This window comes from Macaca nemestrina, chromosome 7, assembly GCF_043159975.1.
Source record: "Macaca nemestrina isolate mMacNem1 chromosome 7, mMacNem.hap1, whole genome shotgun sequence".
In the NCBI taxonomy this organism is placed as follows: domain Eukaryota; kingdom Metazoa; phylum Chordata; class Mammalia; order Primates; family Cercopithecidae; genus Macaca; species Macaca nemestrina.
This window is the reverse complement of record NC_092131.1, coordinates 158,924,063-158,948,792: the sequence shown is the minus strand read 5'-3', so window position 1 is coordinate 158,948,792 and position 24,730 is coordinate 158,924,063. Positions and strand designations below refer to the sequence as shown.

General features: G+C 40.1%; 1 protein-coding gene across 4 annotated transcripts in view; it reads right to left on the bottom strand.

Annotated features, from left to right (window-relative positions):
* The window catches only part of LOC105491520 (ubiquitin protein ligase E3 component n-recognin 1), a 155,979-nt gene that overhangs the window by 125,069 nt on the left and 6,180 nt on the right, over positions 1 to 24,730 (bottom strand). For 3 of the 4 annotated variants that reach the window (XR_011606125.1, XR_011606124.1, XM_011758032.3), the window contains exons 2-3: positions 9,450 to 9,706; positions 5,783 to 5,861 (exon numbers count right to left, since the gene is read on the bottom strand). Coding sequence is in view for 2 of the 4 variants with exons in the window: in XM_011758032.3 (XP_011756334.2) it covers positions 5,783 to 5,861; positions 9,450 to 9,706 (336 nt within the window). In the remaining 2 variants the exon portion in view is untranslated. The remainder of the gene's footprint in view (positions 1 to 5,782; positions 5,862 to 9,449; positions 9,707 to 24,730) is intronic. The other variant, XM_011758040.3, reaches the window with a different exon arrangement.

The following is a 24,730-nucleotide window of genomic DNA, read 5'->3' as shown; positions in this document are numbered from 1 at the left end:
TCCAACCTGAATTGAGTTCAGTGTAATACTAACTGGATGTAACAAAAACCATTTTTGATCAGTTACCTAAAAAACAAAGCAACAAACCAAAAACTTCCAAATCCTGAATACTTCATCATAACAAAAATGAACTGCCAAAATTGATAAGCTTTTGAAACATAACTCTAATTTTTAAATAATAGTTGTTTAAATTTTGACTAATGGAGAAGAACAGATTGCGAAGTGTACAAAAATAATCTACGCAACACCTAGAATTTTTGAGTGATAAGATTTTTCTTTTTGAGATGGAGTTTCACTCTTGTTGTCCAGGCTGGAGTGCAATGGTGCGATCTTGGCTCACCGCAACCTCTGCCTCCCGAGTTCAAGCAATTCTCCTGCCTCAGCCTCCCAGTGGCTGGGACTACAGGCATGCGTCACCACGCCTGGCTAATTTTGTGCTTTCAGTAGAGATGGGGTTTCTCTATGTTGGTCAGGCTGGTCTCGAACTCCCGACCTCAGGTGATCTGCCCGCCTCGACCTCCCAAAGTGCTGGGATTACAGGCTTCAGCCACCACGCCCAGCTTGATAAGATTTTTTTTAATTAAACAAACTTAAAAAAAACTCTTTATGATGACACTTACATAGTACTTAAGAAATGTATAAAGTATTTTAATTTACACTAATGTCCCATAGCAACTAAAATGTATTTATAAACTTTATCCTTTCAGTGTTGCTGAAAAAAAATTATCTAAAGTGTACTACCTCAGGCAGAGGATGATGGCAACAACTTGATTTTGAATCCTCCCCCAAACTTCCTCCAAAACATAAAGAGAATAAAGAGAACACTAAAACCACACATTATCCATACTTTTAGCATTTACTAGGAGACAAAAAATATATATATACCACACCGTTCGTATGACATACTCCAAAAAAGTTCCCATTGCCTATCCCTTCAAGCCTGTGGGTGCAGACAGCAAGAGAGGGGAGCTTTAAAGACTACATAAAGAAGTGCAGAGGTACAGAGGACTTAGAAGAAACACTGAAACACAGAAAAAAATCACCCCCAAAAGAGAAAGCCCAATGCTAAGGGATGAAACCTAAAAACGAGTTGGGACCTGATTGACCAGGAAAGTGAGCAGGACCAGAGGTGGCAACCTCAGAGAAGCAGTACTTTTGGAAGAAAATCAAATACATTTTTATAAAGTGGAAACCCCTAAAGACATGGCAATGAAGGAAAAAGGGATATAAGAGAAAATTTTATAGAAATGAGAGAGAAACAAGACATGCCAAACCCATCCCTTCACATCACCACCACCAATACCATCAACAAAAAAAGAAATTGCACAGAAAATGGAAGAACTGACAGAGGAGAGCACTTGTGACCCTTGAGCATGAAATGAGAAAGAATAGGAAAAAGCAGCCCATATTCACATAAACATGTAAAAATTAAAAGAGGAAGGGGCAAAAAATTCAAGTAAGAGCCAAAAGCCAATCACAAGGCTAAAGAAAACTATAACACAATGCTCCAAACTCAATTACATAAAGTCAAACAAGCATTTGGTGATTATGACTTGAATCAGATTAAAACACCTTTTATCAGAAACAGAAAAACTGGCCAGGCACAGTGGCTCATGCCTGTAATCCCAATGCTTTCGGAGGCTGAAGTGGGAGGATCACTAGAGGCCAAGAGTTTGAGATCAGCCTGAGCAATACAGCAAGATCCCATTTCTACAAAAAAATTAAAAATTAGCCAGGTGTGGTGGCATGCACCTGTAGTAAATAATACAAAAACTAAGAACAGAAATAGACAAAAAAGTAGGAATAAATGAGACTTAACTGAACTCAGAAAAAAAAAAAAATACAAGAAAATGAGAAAATCATACCCATACTCTGGACACATTACAAAGTGTCCAAAATATAGGCTCAAATGAAAAGTTAATGAATAACATTGAAGCAAAGCAGGAATACAAGAGAATGAAAATGAGATGAAGTAAAAAGTAGGATCAGAGAAAAAGTCATTGAAATGGGGGACAGGCATAAGAAAGCCACCATAACTGGAGTCACTGAAGAAAAAACTCAAAACAACGGAACACTGCTAACATTTAAAACTATAGACCAGGCACAGCGGCTCATGCCTGTAATCCTAACACCTTGGGAGGCCAAGGCAGGAGGACTGTTTTAGCCCAGAAGTTTGAGACCAACCTGGGCAACACAGTAAAACCTCGTCTCAGTTAAAAAAATAATCAAATTAAATTAAAATTTAAAAATAAATTAAAAATAAGACTATAAACTAAGAAAACTTTCTGGAAATAAAGAACACCTGAATCTGTACACTAAAAGGGCCCATGAATTCTTGAGGACTGATCAACTCCAAAATACATCCTAGCAAAACTATTTGACTTTAAAGATAAAAGTCCTGAGGGCGGCCAGGCAAGGTGGCTCATGCCTGTAATCCCAGCACTTTGGGAGGCCAAGGCAGGCGGGTCACGATGTCAGGAGATCGAGACCATCCTGGCTAACACGGTGAAACCCCGTCTCTACTAAAAATACAAAAAATTAGCCGGGCATGGTGATGGGTGCCTGTAGTCCCAGCTAATCAGGAGGCTGAGGCAGGAGAATGGAATGAACCCGGGAGGCGGAGCTTGCAGTGAGCCGAGATCACGCCACTGTACTCTAGCCTGGGCAACAGAGGGAGACTCCATACAAAAAAATAAATAAATAAAGTCCTGAGGACATTCAGGCAAAAGATGAGATATAATGACAAGAAAATCTGACCGGCATTAGACTTCTCAGTAACAACATATGAAACAAAACAATAGCTGAGTAGTACTTTGAAGTAAAGAAAATGCAAACTAAGGATATTATTTCCAGCCAAGCTATAAAGGTCTGATCTTGAATGCATCAGGACTCAGGGAACACTACACATGTGCCCTTCTTGAGGCGTCTATTTGAGCAAGAATCAGCCAACTTTCTGTATAAAGGACCAAACAATAAGCATTTTAGGTTTTGCAGGCCACATAGTCTCTGTCAAATTACTCAGTGCTACTGCTGTATTGCAGAAGCAGCCACAGATAATACAAAAATGAATAAGCATGGCTTTGCTGCAATAAAACTTTATTTACAGGCACTGAAATTTTAATTTCATATAATTTTAATGCATCATGAAACATTTTTTAAAACTAACCATCTAAAAAGACAAAAACATTCTCAGCTGTTTGAGGCCATACAAAAATAGTGAGCCAGATCTGACCCACAGGCTGTGGTTGATCATTCCCTTCCACCATCATCCCCCAGCCACTAGCAACCACTGATCTTTTTTTTTTTTTTTTTGACACAGAGTCTCGCTGTCTCCTAGGCTGGAGTGCAGTGGCGCGATCTCGGCTCACTGCAAGCTCCGCCTCCCGGGTTCACGCCATTCTCCTGCCTCAGCCTCCCGAGTAGCTGGGACTACAGGCGCCTGCCACCGCGCCCGGCTAGTTTTTTGTATTTTTTAGTAGAGACGGGGTTTCACCATGTTAGCCAGGATGGTCTCGATCTCCTGACCTTGTGATCCGCCCGTCTCGGCCACTGATCTTTTTATTGCCTCCACAGTTTTGTCTTTCCAAAATGTCATACAGTTGGAATCATACAGTAAGTAGCCTTTTCAGAATTGTTGCTTTCATTTATCAATATGTACTTAAGATCCCACCATGTGTTTTCATGATTTGATAGCTCCTTTCTTTATAGCACTAAGCAATATTCCATTGTATGTATGTACCACAGTTTCTCCATTCACCTACTGAAAGACATCTTGGTTGCTTCCAAATTTTGGGAAATATGAAGAAAGTTGCTATAAAACATTCACTGGCCGGGCACGGTGGCTCACACCTGTAATCCCAGCAATTTGGGAGGCCGAGACGGGTGGATCACTTGAGGTCAAGAGTTTGAGACCAGCCTAACATGGTGAAACCTCATCTCTACTAAAAATACAATCATTAGCTGGGTACGGTGGTACACATCTGTGATCCCAGCTACCTGGGAGGCTGAGGAAGGAGAATTGCATGAACCCAGGAGGCGGAGGTTGCAGTGAGCCAAGATTGCGCCACTGCACACCAGCATGGGTGACACAGCCAGACTCCATCTCAAAAAAAAAAAAAAAAAAATTTTGTGTGCAGTTTTTTGTATGGACATAAGTTTTCAATTCATTTGTGTAAATACCAAGGAGTGTTGTTGTTGGATCATATGATAAAAGTATGTTTACTTCTGTAAAAAATTGTTGAATTATCTTCTGAAGTAGTTATACCATATTGCATTTCCACCAGTTATAAGAGTTCCTGGCCAGGCACAGTGGCTCACACCTGTAATACTAGCACTTTGGGAGGCCGAGGCGGGTGGATCACGAGGTCAGAAGTTCAAGACCAGCCTAACCAACACAGGCAAACCCCGTGTCTACTAAAAATACAAAAATTAGCCAGGAGTGGTGACACGCACCTGTAATCCTAGCTACTCAGGAGGCTGAGGCAGGGGAATCGCTTGAACCCGGGAGGCGGAGGTTGCAGTGAGCCAAGATAGCACCACTGCACTCTAGCCCGGGCAATAAGAGCAAAACTCCATCTCAAAAAAAAGAAAGAGTTCCTGTTGTTCCACATTCTCACCAGCATTTGGTGCTGTCAGTGCTTTGGATTTTCACTATTCTAATAGGTGCATAGTAATATCTCATTGCTTTAATTTGCAATTCCCTAATGACAAATGATGTTGAGCATCTTTTAGTGTGTTTACTGACCATTATATATATTCTTGATGAAGTGTCTGTTCAGATATTTTGTCCATTTTTTAAAGGGATGGTTTTCTTACTCTTGAATTTTAAGAGTTCTTTGTATATTTTTAGCACTGCCTTTTTTAAAGATGTATGTTTGGCAAAGATTTTTTACTCAATCTATCTCTTGCCTTTTTATTCTCTTAAAGATCTACATTTTTTAATCCAGTAATTCTACTTCTGAGAACCTATCCTAAGGAAATAATCCTACATATAGAAAAATTATTTACACATAAAGGTATTTATTGTAACACAGTTTATCATTTTAAAAAAACTGAAACCCAAATAAATACCCCAATAATAGGTAAATTATAAAAATAAAATATGGTTAATATTATATATACAATATGTTCTTTAAAAAAAAAGCACAATGCATAATTTCATATATTTTGCTTTTTACATTTAAAAGTATAAGAAAAGTTTTTTATTTTTATAACTCCACAAACTTCATTTGAAAAGTACATTTTTTTCTGATTAAAATAGATGCAGAAATACACTCTTTTATGGCTCATTTTTCTCATTTAACAACATGAAAAAAACATTTCTATTAGAAACCATCTTTAACAGTAAGTGTATGTTTGTTTGTATGTATGTATGTATTTTTGAGAAAGAATAGAGAGGTTTACTACAAGTTGTTTTTTAGCGGCAAACTACCGAAAGGCTAGAGATCACAAAGAAGGGTCATATTACACACTATAGAGCAAAGAGCTCAAAATTGTATTGGTTTTCTTGTTCTCAAAAGTTGTTTTGGACTATTCTGCCACTAAAGGTTTATCTTGGTCCTTTCATCAAATAATATCTGATCTTGAGTCTCCCTAAAGTTACACTTTTTTTCTTTTCTGTAAAGCAACACACATCCCTTATCTCTTCCAATCTTTTCTTTAAAATGGCTATGTTCACATATCAGCGCTGTTACAGCAGGAATGTGAATACTACTCAAGAATTTGGACTAGATGGCCATCAGATTCCTACTTATTCAGAGATTTTATGGTTATATGTTCATACCTTGTAACGATGATTTTTATGAACACTATTCTGGAAGCAGTCCATACAGAGTACACATGTTGGATCAATTGCACAATCCCTGAAAAAGATCAGAAATTAGATTCCAAAATTTAGATGACTCCCACTGATGCTCAAGGTATGACTATAATATAATGTGAACAAGTTTCCTGTATGGTACACAAACTGAATATGAAAATGCCTCAAAAACTGAATTGTGAAAATGTTTTGAACAAAGATAATATTGCTAGCATAACTTTAGTCTTATTTTAGCCACATTTAAGTGTGTAGGTCTGGATGTTTGGTTTTCTTTCTGAAATCATTCTCATAACTTTGGGCCTTGACCTGGTTTCAAACTGTTAGATTACAATTCAAAAACAGTGTTGTAAAAAATCATCCACTTTTTCCATTAACTACCATCATCTCATCCTATTACATAAATAAATATATTTTACAAAAGCTGATTGCTCATTGTTAAATGAGGCTTGGATAAAGACAAAGTTCATGAGAATGCAAGCAACATAAGGGCTGGGATTTTTATTCATTGTACCTTGAAGTGTCCCAAACACCTGCAATGGTGCCTGGCATACAGTGGGTACTTAATATTTATTGAACAAATGAAAGAAATTCAATACCTCTTTATCTCTCCCTCAATAACAATTTCTTAAATGTATTGTTTTATTCAACATTTTGGAGGAGACATTAAGAACAATATAAATTAGTGCAAAGTGCAGGATTAATTTTTTTTTTCTTTTGAGACAGTCTCACTCCATCACCCAGGATGGAATGCAGTGGAATGCAGTGGCACAATCACCGCTCACTGAAACCTCAGCCTCCCAGGTTCAAGCGATTCTCAAACCTCAGCCTCCTGAGTAGCTGGGATTACAGGCATGCATCACCACGCCCAGCTAATTATTTGTATTTTTAGTAGAGACAGGGTTTCACCATGTTCGCCAGGCTGGTCTCAAACTCCTGACCTCAAGTGATCCGCCCACCTCGGCCTCCCAAAGTGCTGGGATTACAGGTGTGAGCCACTGTACTTGGCCAGGATTAATTTTTTAAATATCTTATTTAGAAGAATTGAAGAGATAAAATTGGGAAATTTTAAAAAGATTTTAAAAGGCTGGCCAGGCTTGGTGGCTCACACCTGTAATCCCAGCACTTTGGGAGGCCAAGGTGGGTGGATCACCAAGGTTGGGAGTTCGAGACCAGCCTGACCCACATGGAGAAACCCTGTCTCTACTAAAAATACAAAAAATCAGCCAGGCATGGTAGTGCATGCCTGTAAGCCCAGCTACTCGGGAGGCCGAGGCAGGAAAATTGCTTGAACCTGGGAGGCGGAGGTTGCGGGTGAGCTGAGACAGCTCCATTACACTCTAGCCTGGGCAACAAGAGCGAAACTCTGTCTGAAAAACAACAACAGCAGCAACAACTTAAAAGGCTAACAGGAAATACAGGTTGTCTAATAATATTCTGTATAACATATATGATTTATAGGCCTATTTAGAGTAGGATTTTCAACTTTAATACCACTGACATTTTGGGCCAGATAATTATTTGTTGGGGATGAACCAGACTGTCCTGTGCATCAGGATGTTTAGCAGGAATCTTGGCCTCTACACACTAGTTGCCATTACCCTCATCCCCAGTTGTAACAATTAAAAATATCTCCATGAAACTTTTGGAGAAATGAGGTCTACAAATGTCTAGTATGCTTTAGTTGAAACTGACTGGGCTTTAGCTAAAAATATATAATAAGATAAATGAACCTTACTATACTATATAGCAACATGGTATACAAAATGCAAAGATTATTTTTGTTTGTTTGTTTTTGAGATGGAGTCTTGCTCTGTTGCCCAGGCTGGAGTGCAGTGGCACAATCTCGGCTCACCGTAATCTCCATCTCCCGGGTTCAAGCAACTCTCTGCCTCAGCCTCCCAAGTAGCTGCGATCACAGGCACCTACCACCATGCCCGGCTAATTTTTGTATTTTTAGTAGAGACGAGGTTTCATTATCTTGGCCAGGCTGGTCTTGAACTCCTGACTGTGTGATCCACCTGCCTCAGCCTCCCAAAGTGCTGGGATTACAGGCATGAGCCACAGCACCTGCCCCAGGCTATTTTTTTTCCTGAGAAAAGAACAGGATAAAGAAAGATAATATGTTCTAAACAACCTTTAACTGTACATAAACCAGTCAGGCCTAGAATTATATGGAAGTAAAAACAATTCTCTGTATTTATAAAGTCTAAAACTTTACAATCCTAACCTACACTAGCTCTAACAAAGGAGGAAAACTAAATTTCAATTTTCAGGCAGAGGTAGGGAGTAAAAACATTCTCTGTGCTGCCACAAAGTTTAAGGCACTGCTCTCACAAAGAATAAAAAGCCTAAAGTTGCTTTCAGTTTCCCTACCACTGTCCTCTTCTAGTCAACTAAATTACAACTGTTTCTACAGGTTCAAAATCCCTTATGCCAGACTCTGAAATCCAAATAGCTCCAAAACTGAAAGGTTTTGGGATTTTTGTAGGTTTGGCAACAAATCTCACGTGGTGGCAAAACATGACTTTAAATGACATGAGACTACAGGCATGATTTATACTACTTGTTGTGAATATTCATAGATTTCTTAAAGAAAGATTGTGTTTGATTACAGTGTCCCACCCTGACTCTGCTGAGGAAGTATTCAGAATTCTGAAATGGCCCAAAGAGTTTCAGGTAAGAATGTGCTGGATACATTATGAATAAGGCAAAAATCTATCACTGACATTCTGTTGGAAAACAGGAAGAAACAGTGAGAACTATTTAACTGGAAGTCATATATATTCAGAAACAAGCTGTACTAGCAAAAACCACACTATAACAGTATAATAAAAGAAAGTTAATTAAATAAGATTAAATGTATTATAAATAGTAATAAACCAAGAAAAGTACATCATGAAATAGATACAAAATACCAAGACTGTAATAATTGGCCAGGCGCAGTGGCTCATGCCTGTAATCCCAGCACTTTGTGAGGCTGAGGCATGTGGATCACTTGACGCCACGAGTTTGAGACCAGCCTGGCCAACATGGTGAAACCTTGCCTCTACTAAAAATACAAAAATTATCCCAGCACTTTGGGAGGCCGAGGTGGGCGGATCACGAGGTCAGGAGATCGAGACCATCCTGGCTAACACGGTGAAACCCCGTCTCTACTAAAAAATACAAAAAATTAGCCGGGCGTAGTGGTGCGCGCCTGTAGTCCCAGCTACTTGGAGGCTGAGGCAGAATGGCGTGAACCCGGGAGGCGGAGCTTGCAGTGAGCGGAGATCATGCACTCCAGCCTGGGCGACAAAGCGAGACTCCGTCTCAAAGTCTCAAAAAAAAAAATAAATAAAAATAAAAAAATAAAAATAAAAAAATAAAAAAAATAAAAAAAAAAAAAAAATACAAAAATTAGCCAGGCGTGGTGGCGGGCACCTGTAATCCTAACCAGGCGTGGTGGTGGGCGCCCGTAATCCCAGCTACTTGGGAGGCTGAGGCAGAAGAATTGCTTGAACCTGGGAGGCAGAGGTTGCAGTGACCCGAGACGGCACCACTGCACTCCAGCCTGGGCAACAAAGCAAGACTCTGTTTCAAAAAAAAAGGATTTTAATAATTATAATCAATCCTGTAAATTTCTAATTCTTACCTACAAGAATAGGTTGTCTCTCCACTTTTGAAAACCTTCCCACAAAGCTGAAACGCTCCACTGTGCTTCAATTTCTCTAAGCAAATATCTGGATCTTCTCCAAATAAGTACCATTCCAGTGGAGTGAATATTGACATTTGTACGCTTTGCTCCTGCTTTTCCAAGTCTGGGTCCATTTCAGCAAAGTAAATTTCTGGCACCAATTGTGCCAAATGATGCAAGAAAGCAGTATAAAAATCAACCTGCTGATCCCACCACTGAAAGAAAAGAAGATGAAAATTAGACTTACAAGTTCCTTCTTAATCATCTAGGGGCACAAGAAATGACATAATTCTATAATTTCAAAGTAATTTACAATATATTTCATCTTTCACCAATACAGAAGGAAAGTGGGTGATGAAAAAAAATTAAGCTTGGAAATAAGCAAATGCTCACATACCACCTGTATCTGAAAAAAAAAGAGAAGAGTAGCTGTAGTAGGTAAGAATTATCCTTCCCTTCTGGAATGGCCAATTCCTGCTATGCGGAGGTGGTTCTATTATCAGTCACAGGCTATACAGACAATGCACTCATCAAATACTTTGTTTTAGGAAACCAGAGTATTTAACGAGAGATCAAAATGAACATAGGCCAAAGTTTTGTAAACACAAAAAGCACTAACCATAAAAGGAAAAAAACTGGATAAATTGGACCGCATCAAAAGTGAAACCTTCTGCTCTTCAAAAGAAACTGTTACATATGGCTTATTTGCATGTGAAAACATGCTTACCATTATTAGTCATTAGGGAAGCACAAATTAAAATGACAACGAGATACTCCTGCACAACCTAGTATACTGGCTAAAATAAAAACTGGCAATACCAAATGCTAACTAGGCCAACAGTGCTTTCGCACCTATAGTCCCATTTCAGGAGGCTGAAGTGGGAGGACTGCTTGAGCCCAGGAGTTCAAGGCTGTAGTGTGTGCCTGTGAATAGCCACTGCACTTCATCCTCGTCAACACATAGGGAAACCCTGTCTCTTAAAAAACAAACAAAAGACAAAAACAAAAACAAAACACATATGACTCAAGGCACATCATTTAAAAACAACAACAAAAACTTATCCAAGGAGTTTTACAAGCTAATATAATTAGAATTAAGATTTTAGATAAGGTTCCATAACAGGTCATTAAGGAAAGTTACAGATATTTGATTACATATAAGGCTTTTTTAGTTTGCACTAATGAACCTCAATATTCCATTCACAAATAAATTCAACCTCAATATTCTACTGACAATTAAAACTTCATGGAAAATATGTTTACATTAGGTATTACTATAGAAATTAGCCCATTCTCTAAAGGGCAACTTGTAGATAGTTACTAAAATTTTAGATTTATATATATTTTGACCCAAAAATGCCCATTCTAGGAATTTATTCCTCAGATAAACATGTATAAAGTATTTTTTTTGCAGCATAACTATCTTTAATCGTAAAAGACTGGAAACAACCGAAATGTCCCAAAGCAAGAGCTGAATAAATCATGGGACATTATTAAAAAAGGAGAGGGCACAGATCTATGTCCTGATATGGAACATTCTTCAAGTTATATTGTTCAAGAAAAAGCAAAAGGTACAGAACAGTGAATACAATGTGCTACCATTTATACTGGGAGAAGGGAGGAAAACAAAAAGGAAGAGGTGAAGGAGATGTATCTGTATATGTTTATATTTGAATATAAAAATCTCTGAAAGGATTCAAAATAAACTGTTAACAGCAGAAAGAGCCCCGGGAAAGACTTAGTGTTCACTGTGTTACCTTTCTTACTATTTTAATTTCTTACTGTATATACACATTATCTATTTGAAATCATTTAAAAATGTTTTCAATCCTATACATTTCATGTACAGTTATTCATAACAGCAAAAAATTAAAAACCTGAATGTCCATGAAGAGGGTAATAATCTATCATTTAGCCATACTTGTCCGAGTGTGAAAATATGTATTTACATCCACCAGATATGCACTGTAACATCACTTGTAACTGAAAAGATGAAGTCCACCTAAATGTCTATCAATAAAGGTATATCCACTGTGGGACAGTCATACCACTCAATGCAGTCAGAATGTCATAAATACTGTTAAGTGGAAAAAGAAGCTTTAGGCCGGGCGCCGTGGCTCAAGCCTGTAATCCCAGCACTTAGGGAGGCCGAGGCGGGCGGATCACGAGGTCAGGAGATCGAGACCATCCTGGCTAACACGGTGAAACCCCGTCTCTACTGAAAATACACAAAAATTAGCCAGGCATGGTGGCGGGCGCCTGTAGTTCCAGCTACTTGGGAGGCTGAGGCAGGAGAATCGCTTGAACCCGGGAGGCAGAGCTTGCAGTGAGCAGAGATCGTGCCACTGCACTCCAGCCTGGGCGAGAGAGCAAGACTCCGTCTCAAAAAAAAAAAAAAAAGAAAAAGAAAAAAAGAAAAGAAAAAGAAGCTTTAAATATAATTTCATTTTTATAAAAGGGAAAACATTATATATAATTTTTAAATTTCAACACATTTGGGTTTTCTTTCTTTCTTTTTTTTTTTTTTTTTTTGAGACAGAGTTTCACTCTTGTCATCCAGGCTGGAGTACAATGGTGGGATTTCAGCTCACTGCAACCTCTACCTCCCGGGTTGAAGCTATTTTCCTGCATCAGCCTCCCAAGTAGCTGAGTTTTCTAATTTAATATATGTGGAGGCACATCTCTGCCTATGCTTCCCTAAACATAGACCAAGGGTCTGGAAGGAGAAACAACAATCTATTAATAATGGCTACACAGAGAGAAGGAACTGGGAAAAAGAATTAGGGGTTGTCACATTTTTACTTTCAACAATGTTTCATTGTTTTTGTTAGACAAGTGTCAATACTTTTGCAACTAACAAAAAAAAAACTTCTAAAAATCCACATGAGGCCTGGTGTGCATGGTGGCACATGCCTGTAATCCCAGCACTTTGGGAGGCCGAGGCAGGCGAATCACTTGAGGTCAGGAGTTCGAGACTAGCCTGCCCAACATGCTGAAACCCCGTCTCCACTAAAAATACAAAAATTGGCCAGGCATGGTGGCATGCACCTGTAATCCCAGCTACTCAGGAGTCTGAGGCACAAGAATTGCTCGAACCCAAGAGGCAGAAGTTGCAGTGAGCCAAGATCGCACCACTGCACTCCAGCTTGGGTGACTCCATTTCAAAAAAAAAAATCTACATGAGATAATATGCCCATTTAAAAATGATGCCAAATAGTTTCAAAGTATCTCCAACGGGAAAGACAGTAACAGAGAGAAAGACACCACAACATTATTGTGTTATGCTTTTTTTCTTTTTAATAGAGAAGGGGTCTCACCTAGGTTGGTCTTGAACTCTTGGGCTCAAGCAATCCTCCCCACCTCCTGAGGAGATGGATCTGGCTGGGACTACAGGCTCATGCCATAGCACCTGGCTGACTTTTGTGTTATTCTTGCCCAAAATGTATAATCTCATTCCAATCATGAGAAAACATCATACAAATCCAAACTGAGGGACATTCCATACCATAACTGCAAAGTACTCTAAAAGTGGGTCATGAAAACAAGGAAAGATCAAGACATTGTTATAGACTGGAGGAGACAAGAGAGAGATAACTAAATGTAACTGGGATCCTAGGTGTGATCCTAGAACAGAAAAAGCCCATTCATGGGAAAACTGATGAAATGCAAATCAGATCTGTAGTTAGTATTAATATTAATTTCCTGTCCTTGATAGTTATACTATGGTTATGTAAAATGTTAACATTACAGGAAACAGGAAGAGGGAGGTAACAGAACTGTGCTACAATTTATGCAACTTTTTTTATAGTCTAAGATTAATCAAAACAAAAAAGAAATGATGCTGAAGAGGTTTATTTACTAATATGGAAAGGCATTAATAACAAACAGTTCAGTAAAGTAGGTTACAAAGCAGTATATATACAATCTCAATTTGGTTCAATATTATATTTACATTTACATAGAGAAAAATCATGAGGAACATTTCACAAAATGTTAACAGAAATGGGTGGTGTGATTTTAGCATAGTTTCATGGAATTCATTAGTCTGCTTATCTAATGAGTAATATCCTTACAGTGAGTCCATATTTGGGAAGTAATTTTATAATTTTAAAATTAAAATTTATTTTACTAAAACCTTTTAAAAATAAATATACCTTCCAGTATTCCTACTCTAACTTCTGGGGTACTCATACACAAACAACTTCTCTTTTTTTTTTTTTTTTTTTTTTGAGACGGAGTCTTGCTCAGCCCAGGCTGGACTGCAGTGGCCGGATCTCAGCTCACTGCAAGCTCCGCCTCCCGGGTTTACGCCATTCTCCTGCCTCAGCCTCCCGAGCAGCTGGGACTACAGGCGCCCGCCACCTCGCCCGGCTAGATTTTTGTATTTTTTAGTAGAGACGGGGTTTCACCGTGTTAGCCAGGATGGTCTCGATCTCCTGACCTCGTGATCCGCCCGTCTCGGCCTCCCAAAGTGCTGGGATTACAGGCTTGAGCCACCGCGCCCGGCAACTTTTCTTTACATACCTGGCAACAACTACAACTAACATAGAGATAATATCTAATGTTCTGTTACACCTAAGGATCTTTTTGTCAACAGCACTAAACAAACAAAAAAAAAATTGCATATTCAGCGCTACAAACCAAACAAAAAACCTTACTGTTCTGCTTAATTATAGGAGGCACAGAACTAGCGCTTTTCAATTTCTCTTGTTAAGAACAGAAGAAATTTGAGAGTAAAAAAGAGTACAAGCCCCTCACATTTTATAGATGAGAAAGCTGAATCACAGGGAACTAAATTGACTTGTCCAAAATCGTCAATAACCAGTTGGTATCAATGTCAGGAACAGAACTAGGTATCCTAAGTCCTAAAGTTCAATGCCCATTCTACTAAACTAAACATAAATGTACAGTTTTTATTTTATTTATTTTTTTTTATTTTTTTTTTCCTGAGGTGGAGTTTCACTCTTGTTGCCCAGGATGGAGTGCAATGGCCGGATCTCAGCTCACCACAGCCTCAGCCTCCCGAATAGCTGGGATTACAGGCATGTGCCACCACGGCTAATTTTGTATTTTTAGTAGAGATGGGGTTTTTCCATGTTGGTCAGGCTGGTCTTGAACTCCCGACCTCAGGTGATCCGCCTGCCTAGACCTCCCAAAGTGCTGGGATTACAGGCGTGAGCCACTGCGCCCAGCCAAATACATAGTTTCAAAATCCACCTCTACTGGCTTGTTCAATTTCACATTATAGGTTGGGCATTCCACACCCAAAAATCAGAAAGCAAGACATTCAAGGGTAATGCTCATTGTAACATTTTCGATTTTAGATTTTCGGATTTCGAATGTTCAACCAGTATAATATAAATATTCCAAAATCTGAAAAAATCCAAAATCCAAAACACAAGGGATACTCAACCAGTAATGGTAAAACAAAACAAAACAATAAAGTTTTGCCTTCTTAATTCTTGCTTTAACTATGGCCTTCTTTCTAATTACAATTACAAATGAAGCCTCTTAGCTAACAACTACTGAACATTCCTGAAGGCTTCTAAATATTCTTATATTATATATGTCATCACACGCTTTACCATGAAGAAGTGGTATTTTAAAACATCATAGCTGGGCATGGTGGCTGTAATTCTAGCACTACGGGAGGCCGAGGTGGGTGGATCATGTGAGCTCAGGAGTTTGAGAGCAGCCTAGGTAACATGGCTAGGTGAAACCCCGCCTCTACTAAAAATACAAAATTAGCCTCTTCAACTAGAAGGTAAGCTCCCTGAGGAGAGGAACTTTGCCCTTCAAATCCCTGTATCCTATAGGCCTAGCACAAGTACACAATAAAAGTTCTCAGTTAATTGCTAAATGCTACACATTTCTTGCCAGAGAAAACAAAGCAAATTTTGATAACATTAAGCCTTCTCTAATTTTGTGTATATAATTTTTTTCTTTTTTTTAAGACAAAGTCTTGCTCTGTCACCAGGCTGGAATGCAGTGGCGCGATCTCAGCTCACTGTAACCTCTGCCTCCTGGGTTCAAGCGATTCTCCTGCCTCAGCCTCCCAAGTAGTTGGGACTACTGGCGCATGCCACCCCAAGCAGCTAATTTTTGTATTTTTAGTAGAAACAGGGTTTCACCATATGGGCCAGGAGGGTCTCAATCTCTTGACCTTCTGATCCGCCTGCCTTGGCCTCCAAAGTGCTGGGATTACAGGCGTAAGCCACCGCACCTAGCCTAGAATTCTTATAGGAAATAAAAGTTCAGTTATACTCTTCACAAAAATGTTTTCCATTTATACTCTTCATAAAAATGTTTTCCATCATTGCCAAACTATGGAAAATTTTTTTCAACTAAAATAGGTTTGATTTTTTGCCTCTGGTTGGTTGGTTTTAAAATTTTTCCCCCATTTTCAATAGGAATAAAATTAAGAATTTTTAACTACCAGGTCCAGGAAAAAAAAAAATAACTGTTTGGAATTACGGGAAAGCTTTCCTAATTGACTATTCTGTAAAAAGCAAGTTCTTAACAAGTTCTCAACATTTAAATTCCCAAACATTCCAAACATTTCCCTCATCCCCAAGGAGACCAGAGACATGTTTTCAACTCTGACCCAAGGGCTTAGATGCCTGTTTGGGAACATCATTCTGAAAAAGGAACTTACTTAAGTAGATTAGTTTTGTTTAAACCACAATTTGACCTTCCTTAAACAACTGCTAGACATCCACAGAGCCTTCAGAGCCCTGTAATTGTTTTTCTAATTCTTCTTTTTAAAGTGGTAACAAAATCTGGAGGCACTACCATTTTTCATAGCCACTATGGATTAGTAATAAATAAAGCATCTCTAGGCACCAATAATCTTTGATTATATAATGTTTTCTTCTAATAGTATTCTACAGACTCAAAGGTTTACAGCAACCAGGCACAATGGCTCATGCCTATAACCCTAGCCCTTTGGGAGGCCAAGGCGGGCAGATCACTTGAGCCCAGAAGTTCAAGATCAGCATAGGCAACACGGTAAAACACCATCTCTACAAAAAAAACACAAAAATTAGCTGGTCATGGTAGCATGAGCCTGTAGTCCCAGGTACTCAGGCTGCGCACCTGAGTGGGAGGATCACCCGAGCCCAGGAGGCTGAGGCTGCAGCAAGCCCTGATCGCGCCGCTTCACTTCGGCCTGGGGAACTGAATGAGGCTCTGTCTCAAAAAAAAAAAAAAAAAAAAAAGGCACGCTCATAACTAAGCTAATATCTACCTTCCTGTAACTTTTATCCTGTTACTGAAATAAACCAATATAATTCACTCTGCTTTTTCATCAGTCTTTTAAAATAAATGAAGATAACTATTATGTCTCTCATTTCTAGTCTCTTCATTTCATGGCTAAACTGAAACAAAGAGACAAAAGAAATTTGGCCAGCCCTAAACACATGGTATCCTGACCACTCTCCAAGTTGATTACCCTTATGAAACTGCACAACATGCTTCCATAAAGAGGAATAGGACTATTTATTACCTTCCTTATCCCGAGCACTAAACTGCTTCAAAAGATCACATTCTGAAAAGGTGTGGTAGCTCAGCCTGTAATCCCAACACTTTGGGAGGCTGAGGTGGGTGGATCACCTGAGGTCAGGAGTTCAAGACCAGTTTGGCCAACATGATGAAATCCCATCTCTACTAAAAATACAAAAAAATTAGCCGGGTGTGGTGGTGCACGCCTGTAGTCCCAGCTTGGGAGGCTGAGGCAGGAGAATCGCTTGAACCAGGGAGGCGGAGGTTGCAGTGAGCCGAGATCGCGCCATCGCACTCCAGCCTGGATGACAGAGTGAAACTCCATCTCAAAAAAAAAAAGCAAACAAACAAATAACAAAAACATCACATTCTCACATTTCTTTTTTCTTTTAAAAATTTTTTTCGGCCGGGCGCGGTGGCTCAAGCCTGTAATCCCAGCACTTTGGGAGGCCGAGGTGGGCGGATCACAAGGTCAGGAGATCGAGACCACGGTGAAACCCCGTCTCTACTAAAAATACAAAAAATTAGCCGGGCGCGGTTGTGGGCGCCTGTAGTCCCAGCTACTCGGGAGGCTGAGGCAGGAGAATGGCGTGAACCCGGGAGGTGGAGCTTGCAGTGAGCCGAGATCGCGCCACTGCACTCCAGCCTGGGCGACAGAGCGAGACTCCGTCTCAAAAAAAAAAAAAAAAAAAAAAAAAAAAAAAAAAAATTTCTATTTCTTTTTCTTTTTTTTTTTTTAAATATATATTTTAAATCCTCTTTTCCCTAGTTCCCACAAGCAGACCATTCTTTGGCTGCCACATCACATGACATCACATGCAGACAACTAAAACCCTTAGGTCAATCACATGTAAGAGACCTAGTCCTATACCAAATGAACCTAGGTATAAGGCTTTACTTTCATCACAATTTACTTTTGACACAATATTCAGCCTATATGGGATTTATCCTTTACTTGTTATCCCTACCAGCCTTGTGCTGTCTGTAAATACATCTTCTACGTCTGTATGGCATTGATAAAATAGGCCAGAGTCAAATATAGAGCCACATGACAAACAAGTTCACTCTCTTTTCTTTGCTGTTGAGATAACGTATAAGCATGCTGTCAGAATTTGGTTTTCGAAAACATTTTATCCCTCCTAAGGGACAAGTTCTCCTTGTCCTATCTGTTATATTCCCTTTTTCGTCTCTGTCATAGGTCATGCCCCAATTTTCTAGGCTTTCCTTGACGTATTTAGATAAGTAAAATCCTGCTTTCATAAACTCTGAGCTATCTATTTCATATTCTCTTTCTGCTGTATGGAATATATATTTGCAAACCAACTAAAATCCTCTCTTAAATTACAAGGCAGAACATGTGTGTATTAAAAAAATTGATAAATTGTTTTTTGTTTTTTTTTTTTTGAGACGGAGTCTCGCTCTGTCGCCCAGGCTGGAGTGCAGTGGCCGGATCTCAGCTCACTGCAAGCTCCGCCTCCCGGGTTTACGCCATTCTCCTGCCTCAGCCTCCCGAGTAGCTGGGACTACAGGCACCCGCCACCTCGCCCGGCTAGTTTTTTGTATTTTTTTAGTAGAGACGGGGTTTCACCGTGTTAGCCAGGATGGTCTCGATCTCCTGACCTCGTGATCCGCCCGTCTCGGCCTCCCAAAGTGCTGGGATTACAGGCTTGAGCCACCGCGCCCGGCAAAAATTGATAAATTAACAGACTTTCCCTCCAGTGGCTAAAGTCATTTCTAGCTTACCCACAAATACCAAAACTTCAAAGGCATTTTAAAAGGTACTCCATAAAGACATTAAGTAGTTATAGCTCCACTCCTCTAAACAAGTCAAACAGACTTTGTTCTGAAGGGTGGCATTAAGTAAACTACTAGAAAGAAAATTATATTCAAATGAGTAACAGTAGACTGCATTCGGAACAGGGTCTGTGTCATTCCTGGGCAGCAAGTGGGCACTTAGGAAAGTGCATTAACTCTACTGGAGTCTTATCAGTAACGTTTATTCACCACAGCATATTTCCATAAGCACTCAGATTAGTATTAAAGTGTGACAACATTTAAAAAAAAAAAAAAAAAAGGCTGTACCAAATGCTTCAAAGAAAACCCAAGCTCATCAACTGTTGTTTATTCAAGAGGAGGCATGTTAACTGAAAATACTTTGAAAGAATGTATAGGCGGTCATAGTAAATCATCTGGGATTAGTGGTCTTAGTATTTTGTGTTAGGTCATCTGAGGCACGGGGTTAAAAGCTTAAGGAAAATTATTTCACAGAGCACAGCATACGCTTAATACCTTTACAGAAATGGATAAAGTGGCAGCAAGGGAAATCTGAGGTAACCCTCAAAATCAGCACACGAAGAAAGGATGAGCAAGATACAGGCATACCTCAGAGACGTTTTGGGTTCAGTTTAAGACTACCACAATAGAGTGAACACAAAGTGAGTCGCACAAATTTTTTTGGTTTCCCAATGCATATGAAAGTTATGTTTACACTACACTACACTAAAAGTGCAATAGTATGAAGTCTTTAAAAATGTACATAACTTAAAATACTGCTAAAAAATGCTAATGATCATCTGAGCCTTCAGAAAGTTGTCTTCTTTTTGCTGATAGGGGGGTCTTCCCTCAATGTTAATGGCTGACTGATTAGGTTGGTGGTTGCTAAACATGGTGATGGCTGTAGCAATTTCTTTTTCTTTTTTCTTTTTGAGACAGAGTCTCACTCTATCCCCCAGGTTGGAGTGCAGTGGTGCGATCTGGGTTCATGGGCTCACTGCAATCTCCACCTCCCAGGTTGAAGCAATTCTCTTGCCTCAGTCTCCTGAGTAGCTGGGATTACAGGCGCCTGGCTCATTTTTGTATTTTTGGTACAGATGGGGTTTTACCATGTTGGTCAGGCTGGTCTCAAACTCCTGACCTTAGGCAACCCACCCGCCTTGGCCTCCCAAAGTGCTGGGATTACAGGCGTGAGCCACCGCGCCCAGCCAGGCAATTTCTTAAAATAAGATAACCATGAAGTTTGCCACATTGATTGACCTTTCCACGAAATATTTCTCTGTAGCATGTGACAGCATGTTACCAACAGTAGAATTTCTTTCAAAACTGGAGTCAATCCTTGCCAACTCTGCTGCTGCTTTATCAACTACGTTTATGGAATATTCTAAATCCTTTATTCTCATTTAAACAATGTTCACAGTATCTTCACCAAAAGTAGATCCCATCTCAAGAAACCACTTTCTCTGCTCATCCAAAAGTAGCAACTCCTCATCCATTACGTTTTTATCATGGGTTTGCAGCAATTCAGTCATAACTTCAATCTCCACTTCTAATTCTAGTTCTCTTGTTATTTCTACTACATCTGCAATTACTTCCTCCACTGAAGTCTTGAACCCCTCAAAGTCATCCATGAGGGTTGGAATCAACTTCTTACAAACTTCTGTTCATGTTGATATTTTGACCTCCTCCCACAAATCATGGATGTTCATAATGGCATCTAGAATGCTGAATCCTTTCCAAATGGTTTTCAATGGACTTTGCCCATATCCATCAGAGGAATCATAATTTATGAAAGTTATAGTTTTATGAAATGTGTTTCTTAAATAGTAAGTGTTGGCCGGGCGCGGTGGCTCACGCCTGTAATCCCAGCACTTTGGGAGGCCGAGGCGGGCGGATCACAAGGTCAGGAGATCGAGACCACGGTGAAACCCCGTCTCTACTAAAAATACAAAAAATTAGCCGGGCGCGGTTGTGGGCGCCTGTAGTCCCAGCTACTCGGGAGGCTGAGGCAGGAGAATGGCGTGAACCCGGGAGGCGGAGCTTGCAGTGAGCCGAGATCGCGCCACTGCACTCGAGCATGGGCGACAGAGCGAGACTCCGTCTCAAAAAAAAAAAAAAAAAAAAAAAAAAAAAAAAAAGTAAGAGTTGAAAGTTGCAATTACTCCTTGATCCACAGGCTACAGAATGGATGTTGTATTAGCAGACATGAAAATAACATTTATCTCCTTGTATATCTCCATCAGAGCTTTTGGGTGACCAAATGTATTGTCAATGAGCAGTAATATTTTGAAATATTATCAGCAGTAGTTCTCTACAGTGGACTTAAAATATTCAGTAAACCATGCTATAACAGATGTGCTGTCATCCAGGCTTTCTAGTTCCATTTATTCAACATACTCAGAGTAGCATAATTCTTAAGGATTCTTGGATCTTCTGAATGGTAAATGGAAATTGGCTTCAACTTAAAGTTACCAGCTGCATTAGCCCCTATCAAGAGAGTCAGCCTGTCCTTTGAAGCCAGGCACTGACTTCTCTCTAGCTATGAAAGCTCTGCAAGGCATCTTCTTCCAACAGAAGGCTGTTTCATTTACATGGAAAATCTGTTTAGTGTAGCCACCTTCATCAATTATCTTAGCTAGATCTTCTGGATAACTTGCTGTAGCTTCTCCATCAATCAGCACTTACTGCTTCACGCTGCACTTTTATGTTGTGGAGATGGCTTCTTTCCTTAAACCTCATGAACCAACCTCTGCCAGCTTCCAACTTTTCTTCTGCAGCTTCCTCACTTCTCTCAGCCTTCGGAGAACTGAAGAGAGTGAGGGCCTTGCTCTTCGATTAGGCTTTGCCTTAAGGGAATATTGTGGCTGGTTCAATCTTCTATCCACAGCACTAAAACTTTTTCCATATCATCAGTAAGGCTGTTTCCCTTTCTTATCATTTGTCTGTTCACTGGAGTAGCACTTTTAACTTCCTTCAAGAACTTTTCCTTTGCATTCACAACTTGGCTAACTGCTTGGCACAAGAGGCACAACTCTTGGCCTATGTCAGCTTTCAACGGCTTTCCTCACTAAGCTTCATCATTTCTAGCTTTTGATTTAAAGTGAGAATACTGAACTTTCCTTTTCACTACAATACTTAGAGGCCATTGTAGGGTTATTAACTGACTTAATTTTAATATTGTCCCATCTTAGGGTATAGGGATGCCCAAGGAGACGGAGAGAGATGGACAAGCAGCTGGTCAGTGGAGCAGTCAGAACAAACACATTTTTTTTATTATGTTTGCTGTCTTTTATGGATGTGGTTCATGGCACCCCAAAACAATTACAATAGTAACATCAAAGGTCACTGATCACAGATCATCATAACAGATATAATAATGAAAAAGCTTGAAATATTGTGAGAATTACCAAAATGTGACACAATGACACGAAGTGAGCACACAATGTTGAAAAAATGGCACTGTAAGGCATGCTTGAGACAGGGTTGCCACAGACTTTAATTTATAAAGAACTGATTATCTACAAAGCATAATAATGAAGCTCAATAAAATAAGGTATGCCTGTATTTCACTGGTTCATCTGTATCACTGACTTATAAAAGTATCTATCCAGGCCGGGCGCGGTGGCTCACGCCTGTAATCCCAGCACTTTGGGAGGCCGAGGCGGGCGGATCACAAGGTCAGGAGATCGAGACCACGGTGAAACCCCGTCTTTACTAAAAATACAAAAAATTAGCCGGGCGCGGTTGTGGGCGCCTGTAGTCCCAGCTACTCGGGAGGCTGAGGCAGGAGAATGGCGTGAACCCGGGAGGTGGAGCTTGCAGTGAGCCGAGATCGCGCCACTGCACTCCAGCCTGGGCGACAGAGCGAGACTCCGTCTCAAAAAAAAAAAAAAAAGTATCTATCCAGACACAATCTTTGTGCAGTACTGAGGACAAAAACCTTTTCATTTGCAGGATAGTGTTTGGTATTGTAAGAAGTCAGTTTCCAGCACTAGCACATCTACACTAAGTTATTGTTCCTTCCCTAGACTCTTACAGTTAGTGGGGCTGAATCACTCGTTTTGACTTGGGGTTTTAGAACTCAATTTCACATCTAATTCTATAGAATCTGGCATTAAAAAAATCAAAATTTCCCTAAGTCTCCAAAATAGAAATTATGAGATGGTGAAAAAACAAAAGCCATTAGGTCTTGCTAAGATCTGGTAACAAAGTACTTCAGTTAGGGCTCAAAAAACCTAGGTTTGGCCGGGTGCAGTGGCTCACGCCTGTAATCCCAGCACTTTGGGAGGCCGAGGGGGGTGGATCACGAGGTCAGGAGACACAGACCATCCTGGCTAACAAGGTGAAACCCCGTCTCTACTAAAAATACAAAAAATTAGCCGGGTGTGGTGGCAGACACCTGTAGTCCCAGCTACTCGGGAGGTTGAGGCAGGAGAATGGCGTGAACCCAGGAGGCAGAGCCTGCAGTGAGCTGAGATTGCGCCACTGCACTCCAGCCTGGGTGACAGAGTGAGACTCTGTCTCAAAAAAAAAAAAAAAAAAGGCCTAGGTTTTCATCAGTTTTCCTACTCAGAGTATGTCCTTACTACACAAAACTGTACTATGGCCTAAAACAATATAGATTCAAATTTCTAAGGAAAATCATCTCCAATTAAAATCAAACATAACTTCTCACTTCTATTTTGAACTCAAGAGATTATGTTATATTTTAAAGATCCCCTATAGGCCAGGCACGGTGGCTCACACATGTAATCCCAGCACTTTGGGAGGTTGAGGCAGGTAGATCATCACCTGAGGTCACGAGTTTGAGACCAGCGCAGCCAACATGGAAAAATTCCGTCTCTACTAAAAATACAAAAATTAGCTGGGCAAGGTGGTGCGTACCTGTAATCCCAGTTACTCGGGAGGCTGAGGCAAGAGAATTGCTTGAACCCAGGAGGCGGAGGTTTCAGTGAGCCAAGACTGTGCCACTGCACTCCAGCCTGGGTGATGACTCCAGAAAAAAAAAAAAAAGTTCCCCTATAGATATGAGATTAGGGGTACATTTTTCCTTGATTTCCATAATGATTATTGTGAAAGCATAACAACATTAAACTTTTAAAAAATCCTCCCATTTGAGCAGGAGACAACTTTGGGAAATAACAGAAATATTCTATATCCTGATTCAGTGGTAGTCACACAAGTATACACATTTGTTAAAATTTATCCAAGAAATGCCTTAAATGGGTACATTTTATTGTATGTAAATTGTATCTCAATAATGTTAGTATCTCTTAACATTCTCAGCTCCCATTACCTCTACCTCCTCTCTACCTCAGTGTCTCTTCATTCATTCATTCATGCATTCAATAAAAATTCTGAAGCAATGTGCTAGAAACTAGAGATACAGCTGTGAACAAGAAATAGTTCAGGCCTTCAAGAACTTCACTGTCTAGAAGGAAGGACACATAGTAAACAGATAATGTCGAGTATAGTCTGGGACACGCTACATACAACAGGAATATGGAAAGGGTGCTATAGGAACACATAAGAGGTGCTTTTTTTTTTTTAAGACGGAGTCTTGCTCTGTTGCCTAGGATGGAGTGCAGTGGTGTGATCTCAGCTCACTGCAAGCTCCGCCTCCCGGGTTCACGTGATTCTCCTGCCTCAGCCTCCTGAGTAGCTAGGACTACAGGCGCCCACCATCGCACCCAGCAAATTTTTTGTATTTTTAGTAGAGAAGGGCTTTCACCTTGTTAGCCAGGATGGTCTCGATCTCCCAAACTCGTGATCCACCCTCCTTGGCCTCCCAAAGTGCTGGGATTACAGGTGTGAGCCACTGCGCCAGGCCAAGAGGTGCCTTTAACCTGGCTCTACCATTGCAAAAACTTGATGTGCCCCCATCTACTCAAATTCTAAAATTCCCCTTTCTGACCACAAAGTTCAGTCCTCCCAGTTATGTCAATCTCATGTCCTTTAATACCTCA